Consider the following 16,800-nt stretch of genomic DNA (forward strand, 5'->3'; position numbering starts at 1 on the left):
TGATCCCGTGAACATCTTGAAACCAAATAATTGCAATCTTTTTAAAACTGCTTGTTTTAACTGCAGTCATGGTTCTTTGAGTCAGTTGCCTCTGATACAGATCAATGAGTAGTCTGATCCTTAGGATCAGGCAGGAGGCCGTCAATAGAAGCCAAGAATGAATATATTTTCCAGGAAATATAAAAGAACGCCAAACTAGGTACAAACATAGAGGAAATGGAGAAAAATGTGTCTGAAATGAACAGAGCGTCACACTCATCAGACAGAGCTGGTCTTATCTGCTTCTTATTGTAAAAGTGGGAATCCTCTAATGGCTGCGAGGGAAAAAGGGGGAAGGTATAATGCTGACTAGAGGGGAAATCTTTAGCTTCATTGGCTGCCTCCTGTCTAATCAATGTGAATTGTTCTGAACTTATATCAACCACAGAAAACAACTTGCAAGCAAGAAATTCTCTTTCTTATTAAAGACCCAGCAGCGTAAGGAAACTTAAGATCCACATGGGTGTCACTCTGCTTCAGACCTTTTTTGGCATTACATTTCTAGTCCCTGTTTCTTCACAGTAAAACACAGATGTTTAATTTTAGACTGGCAGATGTTTCACTCCTGACTGAGATGTGAAACAAAGGCAAGATGTGGGCATTTATAAACCAGTAATATTGTTCCTGCACTTCCAGATTAATTCTGTGTATAAATAGGACACGCATCATATCTCTACATTTGAGTATACTGTTGCAAATAGCACTATTAGTAAAATATGTATAGTTCAATGGTGGACTATATTACCATTTTTTCTTCTTGTGTGCACGCATGCGTGTGTGTATTTTTCTGTAAACATACATACCATTTGCCAGTAAATCTACTAAGAATCTGTGAAAATAGCTGCAGATGCTGGGTTCTGTTTTCATGTCCGCTCCCTACCAAGTGTGAGATAAGGATTCTTGTAAACTCTTTGTTTGAAAGGAAAAGTCTGACTCTTTGGGAAAGGGAGGGCAATTAGGTGTATGCTTCCAAACTCCAGTCATCCATGATAGTTGAGAAGAGGGTAATTTTGTGGATAAGGCAATGGACTAGGACCCAAGACTTCTGGGTTCACACTTCCTGTGTGACCAGGGTCAAGTAACTTCAGCTGCTCTCTCTTTTCTCTGTCTATAACATAGGAACAATAATACTTCCCTACCCTGTAGAATAGTGAATGAGAAGAATAAGAAGAGAATCCAAATGAAAACCTCTGGAATTGTGAACTTCCAAGGGGGAATTGGTATTTCTGCTCTTTGAGTTGGCAAGAGCCAAGAAGATATTAAAGCAACTGGCCTTTAGGGAGTACAGTCAACAGTTTCAAATTTGGATGCCTGAAATTAGATATCAAAATCTTGGCACTGATATTCAGAGGTGCTGGGCACTCGCAATGCTCATTAAAATCATTGGGAGACCTGGGTGCTCAGCACCTCTGAAAATGAGGTCACCTATTTAGGTACCCAAGTAAGCACCTAACTGCATGATTTGGGCACCCCAGTGTGAAAATGTTGGCCACTGACATATTACTGTCATTCTTTCTGAACTGATGCGTGTCCACGAGCCCCATTAACAGCCTGTCAAGAGAAATTTGAGGCCCTGGTACATTGTTTGCTGGGGCTGCAGCCCCTCCCTTTTCACCCAGTTACAGACATGGGAAGGGGGCTGAGCTTGGGGTTCAGGTACAATTGTCCCCCTTTTACCTTTCTTGTCAGCCCTGCCAGTTAACCTGTTCTTCATTGTCTAGGTAATCAGAATTTCATTTTTGCTGATAACTTCTACTTTTTTTAAGGTTTTTATATGTACACAAATTAATTTGTATTAGTTTTTTTTTAACATCATACGCATAATATTTACAAATGTATAGCCAGTCGGATTATTGCTTCTTACAACTGTGTAGTAAAAGGTAATAATAAAATACTTCTTAAGATCTAATGGTTTGTAACAGCCCATTGTCAACTAAAACAGTGATACTTAGAAATGGAGGACCTCATGTAACTGACCTCTGCAAAGCAGAGCGCATCTTAAGAGCGTGTGGATCAAAGGCACTCAGCACCACCAAGCAGATGCTGGAAGGGTCCAATGCCACAAGTTGTTGAGTGCCAGTAATTTCTATTAATTTCAGCACTTCCCACGATTTGGCACGAAGTTTTGGCACGAAGTTTTCACCTAACCAGGTAGCTCTGAGGTAGTCTTCCATACTCCAGTCCTGGATGTGTCCTCTTGTAGGTCAGTTGTTGCTTGTTATGAAACCCTTCCAAGTTTCAGACCCAAATACGTGTGTGTGTGTGTGTGTGTAAATAAAATACATGGGTGCAGCCGCATAGCTCCTACTGCCTTTTTAATTATTTCTTCTTTTCCTCTGCGTTAGCTGGTAAGCTGCTTTCTTAGTCTAGTACAAAACTATGTGAGACAATACTTCACATTGTTTGCCATTTCATTCAAAGGAAGAGGAGCAGCTGCCCTCTGAAGATACAAATTAATTAGAAGTGAATACTATCCTGTTCTGTAGAGCATAAAGGCCAAACAGACTTGCTTTCTTTGAAAACATGGGACCCCGAAGTGTTTTGTACCCTGGTTTTTTTTTATGCTAAAGTTCTGTGTGCAGTAATTTAATATATGTTGAATTGAAGTAGCGTTAAAAAGACCTAAATCTTTGGTAAAGTTTGTTTAATCTTGTTTGAGTTGTACTAATTCTTTAACCAAAACAAAATCCACCAATGAGGTAAGTGTCCATATATAAATGAGAATTTTTATAGACAGAGGCAATAAGCAAGCGAAACAGTATTTAATTATATTAGAACGGATTAATCTGGATTGTACTGTGTGGGGTTTTTTTCTAGCACAAATTTGGCTGAGGTCACATGCGATGTTTAGCTTCAGAAAAGAGAATGCTATGACCTTGTTGTTGGTTCCTATGTTTAAACACAGGGCACTTCAAAATAAATCAGAAGAATATTTTTTTCTGCCAAAACGTCACTGACGTTTCCCAATATTGTGTGTGCATGTATCTCCAAAAACACAATTTGGGTAGGTCAGTGTTGTCTGTACTATTAAAGTTGTTTTTCAGAGCAAGTAGCAGGATTTCAGGAAATGGAACTTGACACCAGCTTCAGCTGGAATTAGTTACTTTAGGAAGTTACCAAATACCAGGGCAGTACAGTCACTTGACTGCGTTATGTTGCTTTCTTTGCATTATTTATTATTGCAGTATCAAGACTGGCTGGCCCAAAAATTGATGTACCTTCAGAGTCACTCTGTGTGACGTGCACAGAAATTTACAATCCACTGTCTGTCATCTGGTGCAGTTTGTTTGCTGGTCTGAGTGTTGTGTATATTGTTTGACTTCCTGCAATTACAATAATAGTTTGAAAAAGAAATGCATAAAAGCTAATGGTGCAATGTACAAAATATAAGAGCGGGAGAACAAGGGCTTGGTTCTATTCCCAAACTTGTTGTATGACTTTAGGAAAGTCACTTAACCATCGTATGCCTCAGTTTTCCATGTAACCAACCTTTGTAAAATGCTTTGAAATATATGGATGAAAAGCATTCTATACGTGCAAATAATTATTGTTTCTTAATTCATTTATGGGGGGATCATTTTTTAGCTCTGCCTACTTTTAAAGCTGTTAACAAACTTTATCTAACAAGATAAATTAAAATCACATCTATGTGATTATGAAAAATAGTAATTAACCACAATCTCTGTCTAAATGTTTTTGTTTAGAATATATGAGTATTTAGATGTATGAGAGAAACCACAGTTTCTGTTGTGAAATGTTTCTGTTTTTGCTCTGTTGGCTGCAACTGTTCAAGGATACTTTCTCTGCAGTTACACCAGCTTTTTAACCTTACTTTAATTTTATTTTTTATAAAGACACTAACATGGAATCATTTTAAAAGCCCTTGTGAAAATTAATGCCACTATGCACAACTTTTTGTTCTGACCCTTTTAACAGCTTACAATCTACCATTTTTTAAAGTGGAAATAAATAGTTTTTACATTTTTCACTCAAAGCCATTAATTAAAATTAAAATTGCAGCTTTGAACAAATAGTGCAGGGAATTTTGGTTTTGTGTTTTGGTACTTCACGCCTTTGCTCAGCAGTATAAACCATGACTGTGTAGAAAGAATTGACAAGCTGCTGGAACACTTTCTCTGGCACGCTTGCCCACAATTAACACAAGCAATATGAAATAATATGGCCTAATCTTTATCCCTTACTGTGGCTCTTGCATTTCAAAAACATTGTGGCTTCACTAAAAAAATCTGCTGCCCTGTTTTGAAATCTGTTGACTCCTAAACATATGCTGTCCTTTTCTTGAACAGCATCTGTTAAGGACATCAGACATCTAACCTAAGTGACCCACGTATCCCCTAATGTTGTGTGTGGTATTTGTGCTATACCTGAATGCTTCCCTGTCATAGGGAGACATGCAAAGGTGTACAGTATATATGTGCTCTCATGGGCTCTAAATGGGAAGAACTGAAAGCAAGCAGTGTCCCCGAACCGGTCCCCAGGATATATTTTTGAAGTGGCAGTTGTGATATTGGTATGTGTTTATCTGAGCAATTTTGGCAAAACCAAAGGGACTGTAAGGAGACTAGGGTAGCTTTTGTCTGAATGTTAGTGCTGGATAATATGCTCTCCAGTTCTTGATTTATTTAAATTAAATACTTTAAATATTTTTCAGTTTAATATCCTTCCCGTCTCAATGTCCAAAAGCACCAGCAAGATACCAGCCCCTTTAGATACTTCCACTGCAAGAATGAGCAATTTCATTCTAAAAAAGTGCATTTGAATATTTGGAAATTCTCCTTATAGGAGCTTAGAAATAGAGAATTATTTCTGTTGTTGAAAATTTGTTATGTAAGCGAGCTGCGCATCAGCATTACAAAATACTTCTACTTTGCATAGATAATCAGGCCATACTGGTAGGAGAAATTATGCTTTAAAATGTCATCTGGATTGTTCTTCCACAATTTGTTCCTCATCCATTCAGGGTAATGCCAGGCTGTTGTTCTGGGTGTACTGGTACATTGAGATGATCTTGTTTTAGGAAATACTTGCTGATGCCATGATTCTTAAAACAAAACCACACACCTCATACAAACAAAAACTTTCCATTTTAAAAGGCTTCTCACCTAAGAATAATATTGCAATACATTGGTACTCAATATAGCCTTACATTTTGTTGGCTTTTACAACTTTTTGTCCTATAATGTGCTGTCACATAATAATAGAACGTAGCAGGATATGTCCTAGTTAGAACACAAATTTCTTTGTAAAAGAGACCTTTCTGTTGTGGTAACTGTAGCAACATCTATACAAAAGTCCCCAGATTTGCTATTCTACCTGAAGAATGGGAAACACCAAAATAATGAGAGTAAGATACATTTAAGAGGCTAAGTGATTGCATGTTTGATCCAATGCTTTTGTCTAACTATTTTTTTTTTTAGAATTCATAAATCTACACCCAATTGTACTAAGGCTGTATTTATCCTTTTCAAGGAGCAGTCCTGATCATATGTATAGAGTTTGACATATGTTATAAAAACTTGTTGATCAAGGTGTAGAGCATTATACAATTGGATGTATTTTTATAATTGCCTAAAATATATTGTAGATGATGTGGTTGGCACCTATGCACACTTGTATGAGTCCTCGTTTGCTGTGATAGGTAATTTTAAGCATGATAATGGACTTCCATTACAAATACGTTTTAGAAAGCTAATCCTCTGTATGTTCACAAAACCTAGCATTGTGCAGTGTTTGTTCATAGTAAAACTCATTTGTTTTAGCTTTTCAGTATTAACATCTGCTAATAGGCAGTGGTAGGCCCCATCAATTCTATATAAGGCAATTTTTTAAGGGAAATCACAGCAATATCCTAGTATTTCAGTGTAGTTTTTTTTTTTTTTAAAGCTAAAGCTTAATAAAACCTTGGGAAAGCTTAATAAAACCTTGGGTTTTTTGGTGGCGTTGAGATAAATTTTATGCACTTAGAAGTGGGAATGGGAGAGGAAAGGAAACCTAGGAATCACATTTTGATTTAGAAAAAGTGAGTGCTGACGGATAATACTGAGTTGCTAAGATTAACTTTTGTTAGTTCAGCATGTATATAAGGTTTTTCAGCAGCGGAAGATTAAAGAAAAGAAGTTATAATAGGGAAGTAGCTACTAACCTAATCGGACAATTTATGACCTATTTGGGAAACCTCTAATAGATGTGCATAACATTTTATTTTTGGTTAGTTGCGTACAATAGTTTGTGTCTTCTCTTTAGAAAGCTGATTCTGTATACTTGTCCACATTTAGACAGTGATCTCAGATGTTCAGAAATAGCAATTTTTCTAAATGATTAACATTTAAAAAAAAATAAATGAAAGCACTATTAGGTTACATTAATCCCTCTCCCAGAATCCATTCAAGGCAAAGCTCCTGTAGGAGCTCTTCTTTCCGAAAGAGAGCGGGGAAAAAAGGAAGGCCTTAGGTTTAAACTTCAGGACAAGAGAAGCTTCATTCTGAAGATCACAGATATTAGCCCTGGCTCCAGCATAACGGTGCCCATTGCCTCCACGTATAAAATGATCATGCTTTTTGAGTAGATGACTGTTTTCAAGAGCAATGTTGTGAAAAATATCTTGAATCATCAAAATCTAGCTGTGTTCATTTGGATCCTGCTCCTTGAAAACATTTAATGATTCTCCCTGTTAATTCTTTTTAAAGTGGCTCAAGAGAAGCCAGAGCAGATTCCACTAGAGAGTCGTTCCTGTGTCCTCATTCGACGTGATTTAGTTGCTCTCCCAGCAAGTCTTATCAGTCAAATTGGATATCGGTGCCACCCAAAACTCTACTCGGAGGGAGATCCCGGAGAAAAACTTGAACTTGTTGCAGGTAATAACTTTTATTTCTTTTTTACATTAGAATGATTGAAGATCAGCCATTTTTCTTTTTAGAATTTACCCCTTATCTCCCTTGAACCTTAGTTTCAATCATACATATTGGATGCAAATTTTCCCTTTTTGTGTATTACTATGAACAAATGTACCCATCGCTAATCGGTGGGGGGGAAAAGATAGAACATCTTAAATTTCATTTAATTCACTGTTAGAAGAATGTGTCATTAGCAGGAGTTATTCAATTGAATTAATTTAGCATTTAATTGAATTCCGTAAACTTGTATTCTCCCTGATTGGTATGGGCTATATTACAACTGTGTTTTAATTTTGCTTCACAGATGAAAAAAATTAGACTTTTTTTTACCTATCAAATTTTAAGATTTACAGAGCAGGGGATTAGGATTTATAGAAATGAATACAAATTTAGACATTTTAAAATATAATTAAAACAACAAAAACTTTAATAGTGGGTAAAAAAATTATACTCTTGGGCTTGTGGGTTTCTCCCTAGATATGAATGGCAAGAATCGATCCCTAGTGACATATTTGGTGTATCTGTGGCAAGGATGAGGCTGTAATCTTCTGGCTAGTCACAGATGGAATTGGTCCCTTTTTGCAAGCAGTAAGGCAGTAGGACCCCAAGGCTGGAAACCAATTTAACAGCTCGGGGGGGAGGGATAACTCAGTGGTTTGAGCATTGGCCTGCTAAACCCAGGCTTGTAAATTCAATCCTTGAGGGCGCCATTTAGGGATCTGGGACAAAAATTGGGGATTGGTCCTGCTTTGAGCAGGGGGTTGGACTAGATGACCTCCTGAGGTCCCTTCCAACCCTCATATTCTATGATTCTATGATTCTAAGGACAGATACCCTTGATATTGGGGGATGTTCGAGAGGAGGCAAGGTTTTTAGAAGCATTTCCCTCTTTCCACCAGATTATTCTCAGTCTTCTCGAGGTTCAGCCGAATCCAGCTATTGTTTATCCGGATACATATTTTCTCTAGGCATTCAGAAAGCTGGGAGATGGTACTGTTTACGTTTGATATATTGGAGTTGTAGACGGATATAAAATATGCAAGACTTAAAACTGTAGTCCTGTCCTTTAGTGGCCATTAAACATCTCATGGCACTGTATGTAAGAGGGGTGTGTTGACCTTGATGATCAGACCAAATTCCAATTTGAGTAATTACAGTCTACCTCCCTAAATGCACATTGCAGTTTCAGTTGGATATGCCCTCCACTGTATAGCGTTATGAACTGCTGTCTTCTACCCCAGAAGTGACTCTGTTCGGGTGATGTGAATCCGATATAATGGTCCTTACTAACTTCACAGGTTGTTGTGAGGATTAATTAATACCTGTCAAGTGCTTTGAGTTCCTCTGACGGAAAATGTTACAGAGGGAAAAAGTGAGTGAGCACGATCTATCCAAACCAGTTGTCCTTTCTTTCTAACCATTTTATATCTTAGATACAATGTTATGAATAGCACACGTTTATTCTCAGCCTGTAGTAGGAATGTTAATTTCAAAAATTAGCTGGGCAGGTTTCTCTCTGATCAAGGACATATATTTTCTTCACTGGAAGGCAGAAATAAAACGCACCCACTGTACAATAGCATAAAACCACAAGTATTTATTTTGTAGCTGGAATATTCATTTTGCATCTGCTAACATTTTATGCAAGACTTAAAAACACCAACTTACTTTCACAGTGAGAGCTGCAAATTGACTCGGGGCATCTTTGCTCGATTTACATTTTTCAGTCTGGAAAAAAGTAGATTAACACCGGCAGCCACTGTCAGAGAGATTGTTTTTTATTTATTAAAGTGAAGTTACCCTTGGTGGCATCTGACTTGCTCTCTGATGGCTTATCCCTTAAAATGCTGTGACTGGATAAAGGCTCAGCGGCTCATTACAGTTTCAAACTTAGCCAAAAACCGATGGGGGTTGGTTCTGCCCAAAGTACATAAGAAAAATCTTTCAGTGAAAGTTTAGTAACCTCCATACACTAAATACTTTCTTTCATCTCAGATTTTTCATGCCATAATTGATTCTGAAAACTTTGACAGATTTCTCTGGAAATGATCATCGTAAAGTGGATTGATAGATATAGTGCACCGAGCATGGAGAGAAGCTGCAAGGTTCAGAAATCCCACAGTGCCACTTGCTCTTCTCCCCTCCTTACCCTTATATTCAACAAATGTGTGTAAGAGGAAAGGAGCTAACCATCACCTGGTGAAAGATCAAGCAGTCATCTTACCGCCTGCGCTAGGACAGCACAGATGATGTTTAGTTCTCCATTTCCCCACAGAGGAAAAGGGTCAAACTCTGATCTTCTACACTGTAAATTGGGAGTTATTCTATAGAGCTCAATGCAGTTGCTTCAGATTTACTCAGAGTCTGTCCCACTCATTTTTTAACTATTCTTTTATTCTTCATTTTAAAGGTAAGTATAGAACTAGTCATGCGTAGGCTTTCCTGGAAATGCAAGAAGTAATTTTATTTCTCTGTATATCTCCGCTTCTGCAAGAACTTAGTCTGTTACAGCTCTAGATATGACCTACTATTTAAGCTTTATTTAAAAAAAACAACTTTTATATTGTAACTGTGCTTGGAAAGAAAATATGCACGTCCACATCTTTGTGTAAGCAGGCAGATTCTGAGGCATACAGTAGGTTTTACTTTTGCAAGCTATGTGCTGTATAAAAGTGTTTGATAATGAAAGGGTAAGAGACCTACTATAAAACACTGACAGTCTGTTTCTAAACCTCTGGACATGTAAAGCTTCCTTAGCAAGGTTGATTTCTCACCTGCAAACATACTCTAAGCCAATATATTTGCATACTTCAAGCCAATATATTTGAGACCCAGCAATTCCTAGGCACTAGAAACTAAATTCCCAGCTCACCAAAATTACCAGTGGGGGTTGTGCTGTGTTTCTTGGAAATAAATGCATTTGTAAAATAAATATATATCTTTTCCATGCCAGCCTTCTTTTTTTAGTCTAAACGTGTATTCTACAGCTCTTTCCTTGACAGAAGGAAAGGCCAAATGGATGGTTGCTCTGGAAGGATGGTAGTAGTCTGCTATGGATCATTTTTAAAATAAAATAAATCATAGCACTGTGTGTCTTTTACATAACTAGATCATTTTACCAGACTGCAGTGGATCTTCTTTCTGTTTGGATAAAATCAGGAGATTATTAGTATGGGCTGTGATTCTCACTAGACCCCAACGGAGTGAGTGCCCAGATCCCATAGACCCCTAACTCACTTAGGCTTCTTTGAAAATCCCAGCCATGATTACTGTTGTTTATATGCATTACAGTAGTCCCTTGAGGATGCAACTGAGATCATGGCCCTGTTGTGCTAGGCACTGTATAAGAACAGCCACACTGGGTCAGACCAAAGGTCCATCTAGCCCAGTATCCTGTCTGCCTACAGTGGCCAATGCCAGATGCCCCAGAGGGAATGAACAGAACAGGCAAATGATCAAGTGATCCAGCCTGTCGCCCATTCCCAGCTTCTAGCAAACAGAGGCTAGGGACACCATCCCTGCCCATCCTGGCTAATAGCCATTGATGGACCTATCCTCCATGAATTTATCTAATTCTTTTTTGAACCCTGTTATAGTCTTGGCCTTCACAACATCCTCTGGCAAAGAGTTCCACAGGTTGACTATGCGTTGTGTTAAAAAATACTTTCTTTTATTTGTTTTAAACCTGCTGCCTCTTAATTTCATTTGGTGAGCCATAGTTCTGGTATTATGAGAAGGAATAAATAACTCTTCCTAATTTACTGTCTCCACACCAGTCATGATTTTATAGACGTCTGTCATATCCCCCCTTAGTCGTCTCTTTTCCAAGCTGAAAAGTCCTAGTTTTATTAATCTCTCCTCATACGGAAGCCGTTCCATACCCCTAATAATTTTTGTTGCCCTTTTCCCAACCTTTTCCAATTCCAATATATCTTTTTTGAGATGGGGCGACTATTTCTGCACGCAGTATTCAAGATGTGGGCATACCATGGATTTCTATAGAGGCAATATGATATTTTCTGTCTTTATTATCTGTCCCTTTCTTAATGATTCCCAACATTCTGTTCGCTTTTTTGACTGCCGCGGCACACTGAGTGGATGTTTTCAGAGAACTATCCACAATGACTCCAAGATCTCTTTTCTGAGTGGGAACAGCTAATTTAGACCCCATCATTGTATATGGGTAATTAGGATTATGTTTTCCAGTGTGTATTACTTTGCATTTATCAACACTGAATTTCATCTGCCATTTTATAGCCCAGTCACTTAGTTGTGAGATCCTTTTGTACCTCTTCGCAGTCTGCCTGGGACTTAAACATCTTGAGTTGTTTTGTATCATCTGCAAATTTTGCCACCTCACTGTTTATCCCTTTTTCCAGATCATTTATAAACACATAGTAGGAGACTGCCCCTCCCCTGAAGAGTTTGCAGTCTAAATAGGAAAGCAGAAATATTTTGTGTTGCATTCTGTAGTGGGATTTACACATTTAGGGAAAATAAGGGTGTGGATTTTAAACTCTGTACACTTTAACTCTTGCAGGCTCAGGTGTTTATATCACCCGGGGGCAGCTCATGAATTGTCATCTATGCGCAGGTGTCAAACATAAGGTTCTTCTGAGACGTCTTCTAGCCACGTTTTTTGACCGGTATGTTCCTTTTTGAGTTTATATCAGGTATTAAGGACCTCAGAGTGGTTTCTGTATTTTAAATGTACTTTACAAAAAAAATAATTTGAGCCTTTTTTCCCCATACTTGTTTTTGCTTTTCTGCTTTATGGTGGGTTAGTCTGGAGCACGGTCGCTGACTGTTGTTTTTGCCAGTGGCTGCATTTGAAGAGGTGTGTGTGTTTGGGGGGTGGGGGAGCTCTGCTAGTTTTGGAGGGAAGGTTATTTTCAGCATATTTGTACACTTCTTTCATATTCCAGTTATTGAATATGTGTCTCTCATTGGTATCGTAACAATTTAATCATTATTAAAATAGTAATGAACTACATAATTACAGTATCATGAATTACAGTATATTAAAATCATGCACTCACCTACAAGTTGTCTTCACTAATGTCCCAGTTTAAAGATATTATGTCTCCTGTAGCTTTTTGGATGGGAAACTGTCAGCAACACTGTGGCTCATGGGTGCTCAGTACCGGGTTTACAGTGGTGCTGTGGCACCAGGCCCACACACAGAAGGGGCCCCAGTGCCAGGATTGTGTCCCTTCCACCCGCGCTCTGCCCTGAAGCCTTTTCCCCCCAAGGCCCCGTCCACCACTTACTCCTCTCCACCCCCTCCTCCCGCTCGTTCCTCTCCGCCCCCTCCTACTCCCGGGAAAGCCATGCGGGGCCTCAGGGAGAGGAGGCTGAGCAGGGTTTGGGTAGAGTTGGGAGCGGTGCCAACAAAAAATTAATCCAGCCCTGCACATGCAAAGCACCCCCTGGTTTTTTGTGGAGGGTGCTTGAGTCTCAGAGCACGCAAGAAGTCAGCACCTATGAGCTGAAGTGCCAGCTTTTCTGATTCCTCAACTGAAAAATATACAGTTCGGTTGCTATCTGAAAGAGAATAATCTCGACCAGACAGTATCTCTCTGCATCACTGTAAGCTTTCACTCTTACCTGAAATCCTGGATATAAGATCTGCATTTCTCTCCCTTTCTTGCAGGAACACACTTGCCAATAGCTGTGGAACTGGAATTCGGTCCTCCACTAGTGATCCCAGCAGGAAGCCCCTGGACAGCAGGGTTCTTAATGCAGTGAAATGTAAGGGGGGAGTGATTTACTGCTGCTGTGTTAGAACAGTCTGGCAAAAACAAAAGCCTAGGAAAGAGCTGAAATTTAAACAGGGCAAGGCCATCAAGAGTGTATAATAATTGTGAATATATACATTGAAATCGGTTATGTGAACATTCAGATCTTTTCACTTAAACATTTGATATTTTTAAAAAAAATACTTTAAAGTTTTGTCCAAAGTTAGTACTTTGTGTTTGACAATATCACAGTGTGAAACCGAACATTATTGTTCACATTATCTTGAATTTTGTTTGGTATTTTTTTAAATCGCTAATTTTGCAGTACAATGCTTTTATTACTAGATGAGATTTTTGATCCTGGCCATAGCTGTGCCTGAAAGTTGCAGTGCTTTATGGCAGTGGTTCTCAACCTTTCCAGACAACTGTACCCCTTTCAGGAGTCTGATTTGTCTTGAGTACCCCCAGTTTCACCTTGCCTAAAAACGACTTGTTTACAAAATCAGACATAAAAATACAAAAGTGTCACAGCACACTTACTGAAAAATGGCTTGCTTATTTTTACCATATAATTATAAAATAAATCCATTGGATAGAAGTATTGTACTGACATTTCAGTAAGTACAATACTCATGGAAAGAGTATCCAGGGGAAATATTTGATCACTTGTAAAAGAAATCCTTTCGATGCCCTTACATTTCAGTGTGATACTGAGGCTGTTTTTCACTTATGAGCCTTGTTTGAAGCCCAAAATCTGCCACCAGGGCTGAAGCATGTAACTTAGCTTTCCGGGGGCCCCCTATGGCATGGGATCCCAGGCAATTGCCCTATTTGCCACTTGTTAATGCCAGTCCTGGATTTGCCACCCCCCTAAACCCGTCCCAGAGGACCTTTGGGTACCCCCAGGGGTACCTGTACCCCTGGTTCAGAGCCACTGCTTTATGGCACACAGTTTTTTGTTCTTAATGAGTAAATTGGCGAGTGATCATTAGAAATTATGCAGTCTGCATCAGAACTTAATTGTGGATTAATCTGTTTCATCATCTGGGTATAAGCATTTGTGATTCACAGCCTATTTCCATGAAAATGCTTGTTTATAAATCTTTTTTTTATTATTATTTGGTGAGTAAAGAAGGGAGTCTTTCTGCAAATAATTACATTTTAACAGGGATATACATAAACAATAATAGCTTTTTTTAAAAATCATTTTTTAAACTTGGAAACTGACCAAGGTTCTGTATAATATCAAGCAGTTTATCCAGTCCGTACATAGAGGATCTAAAATCCATTTAGAGCTGATAGTGTAATAGGATCAAGTGTTTCAAAAACTGAAACTGTCCCAAAAGGCCATAAGGTAAGAGACTGTACATTTTAACTAATAAATAATGCTCTTTAACGTCAGTGATTCAGTGTCGGAGATGCTAAAAACTAATTCCTGTGTTTGTGATCTCTAAATGCGTAGTGCCAGCCCCTGGAGCTCTGCTGATTTATACTAGCTGGCCCATTTTTTGTGTTCTGAATATGGGAAAACTAATGATCACAATATAGAAATCCTAATAGAATTATCATCCTAAAAAAAAAAATGAATTTTTATACTTAAAAATATGTCCCTACAAGGCACAAAACAAGTGGTTAAAAATTTGCCTATTACAGTACTTCTTTTGAATAAAAGAAGCATATTAGTAGAGCAAATGGTGCTTGGTGTCGAGTGCGAGTGAGGAACTCTGTGGTTTAGAAAAAGCTGGTGTTTCAGTACAGTGAAGCCCACTTAATATATGCTTGATGTACAGTGCAAGCCAATGTCCTCTCATACTTCCCCCTCAGTGGATTCTGTCTGGATAGTAAATATTTATGTAAATATCTCACTACAAGATGAAAGTGGAGTGAATTTTTTTTTTTTTTGGCTCTGTTAAATCTTTCCTCGCCCTAATTGTTGTTCTGCTGCTGAACTCTGAGGGCCTTCTAGCCCCAATTGCAGATCTGTAGGGCGTGGAGGGAGGCAAAGAGGTAGCAAAAGACATTGATCTGTAAAAGTCAGAAATATTGGACTGCATTAATTATTACCTGGGCCATAGATTGTTTGTGGTGCTTTACAAAGCAAAGCCCAAGTCCCTGAGAAGGAAGAACCTTCCTACTAAAGGCTCAGTCTTGCAAGGTGCTGAGCACCTCCCAAGAGGCACTGAGCACCCTCCACTACTGCTGTAGGAGATGACAGCACCTTCCAGGGGAATTTTAATAAATAGCCATGGATGCCCTGAAATCATAGTACAGGGCCACATGGATTCCGGACAATAGGGCAAGACCCTATGTCCAGAAAAATCCTGGGGTTTTTAATCTGTATATTACCCATTTAATTACTCATAGTTAAATGAAGGAATGAGTTGAATACCCCAAATATACAGTGAGATCTGAATGAAGTGACCACCAAGAAGTAGTCACCTGGTACAGAGACTGATGGTGTACCTTTACTGTCCTGATAACATCTCATTCATCACTGCTGCAGAACTCTCTCCTTCTGCCCACAACATATTTAGTGATGATTTACCTCTAAATAAACGTCTAGTAAACTCCTACTCGAAAATTTGGGAGCAATTTAAGGCATGAACTTCCCTATTGGATAGTAGTGATACCATCTGGAATACAAACTCTCGTGTTTCAGTGTGTAAGCCAGCTGGTAACTGCCTGGGTTTTAGCAATAAACTTCCCCTATGGATAAGTTGTCCCATAATTGTCCATCAAGGGATTTCTTGTACCTTCCTCTATAGCATCTGGTACAACTACTGGAAACAGGATATTGGATTAGATGAACCAGTGGTCTCATCCAGTGTAATAACTATGTTCTTGTGATAAAACCATATATTTTCTGTCAGATATAACCGTAGCTGCATGTTATTGATATCTTGTGGTACAGTTCTGAGATGGGACAAAGGCTGTGATCACACAAACTTCTTTGTGTTGCTTACTGTAGTAGTCCTCAGTGATATGTATCCCTGTCTTTGCAGTGTATTGTCAGAATTTTGCCCCAAGTTTTAAGGAAAGCGAGATGAATGTTATCGCAGCCGATATGTGCACCAACGCCCGACGAGTCCGCAAGCGCTGGCTTCCGAAGATTAAGTCCATGTTGCCAGAGGGGATGGAGATGTACCGCACAGTCATGGGCTCCACAACAAACAGTGTCCCCCTGGATCCGGAATTCCAGCCCAGCACTGCTCAAGTCTTTGAGCAGCGAATCTATGCAGAAAGGAGGAGTGATTCGGGAACTATCGTAGCTTTGAGAACTAACGCAGTAAATGTCGATCTAAGCAATGGATCCAACCAATCATTTGAACAGAGTGAGGATGCCGAAGGGGCTGGCTCTGTTATACAGGAGGCAGCTGGAACAGATGCCATGGCATCAGATACCCAAAGCACTCCACAGCCTTTTGAACAAGGTGCCGGTTCCACTAGCCGGCCAGAAACTCCCGTGAGAAGACAAGATGGTACTTATGGAGGGACTTTATAAAAGAGTTTGTGACCTATAAGGGATCTGTAATACTAAAGCTGCTTGCATGCATTACTAATACAAAAAAATGTGATCAAGCCACTTACCTACTGAACTGCTACTGTTGCCTGAAAAAAATGTGATTTTTATTCTGCTTATATTTAAAATTTATGAAGGAAATAATCGCATTCGTTACACTGTAAATGACTAGGTCTCTGCCGACCTACTGAAGAAAAATATTGGACTCCTTTTTGATATTCCTGAGATTAGCCTGTAAGATTGTAGCTTTTTTTTTTTTAAAGAAGGGGAGGAAAAAGCTTGACACTCCCTGCTGCTGCGCCACATCATCACCCCCTGCCCCCCCATGCATTATTCAGCTCCGTAGTAAAACCATCATTAACTTCTGCCTCTAGAGAAAGTTTTACCGTCACTTAACAGGAAAGAAAGATGTGTTAAGGTAGAAGTCATCTGACTTAGTCATTTTTGTCTATACAATTGGCTCTAACAAGGCAGGGTGGGGTGGGGAGAGGAATTGCTAAAAAAAAACCTTCTGTTAAATGATCAGAGAACAGATTCTTAACATTAGTCTTACTAAGTGTGATGCTGTAACCAAGTTCGGAGGGCTCTT

The 16,800-nt window shown here is 39.0% G+C and overlaps 1 protein-coding gene across 4 annotated transcripts in view; it reads left to right on the forward strand.

Moving 5' to 3' along the window:
* The window catches only part of NACC2 (NACC family member 2), a 79,497-nt gene extending 63,009 nt beyond the window's left edge, over positions 1-16,488 (forward strand). For all 4 annotated transcript variants that reach the window (XM_073314929.2, XM_073314927.2, XM_073314928.2 and 1 more), the window contains 4 exons: positions 6,747-6,914; positions 11,494-11,599; positions 12,607-12,704; positions 15,694-16,488. In XM_073314929.2, coding sequence (XP_073171030.1) covers positions 6,747-6,914; positions 11,494-11,599; positions 12,607-12,704; positions 15,694-16,193 — 872 coding nt within the window. In that variant the 3' untranslated portion in view covers positions 16,194-16,488. The remainder of the gene's footprint in view (positions 1-6,746; positions 6,915-11,493; positions 11,600-12,606; positions 12,705-15,693) is intronic.
* The last annotated feature ends 312 nt before the right edge of the window (positions 16,489-16,800 follow it).

The sequence above is a fragment of the Lepidochelys kempii genome, chromosome 16, assembly GCF_965140285.1.
Source record: "Lepidochelys kempii isolate rLepKem1 chromosome 16, rLepKem1.hap1, whole genome shotgun sequence".
NCBI lineage: Eukaryota > Metazoa > Chordata > Testudines > Cheloniidae > Lepidochelys > Lepidochelys kempii.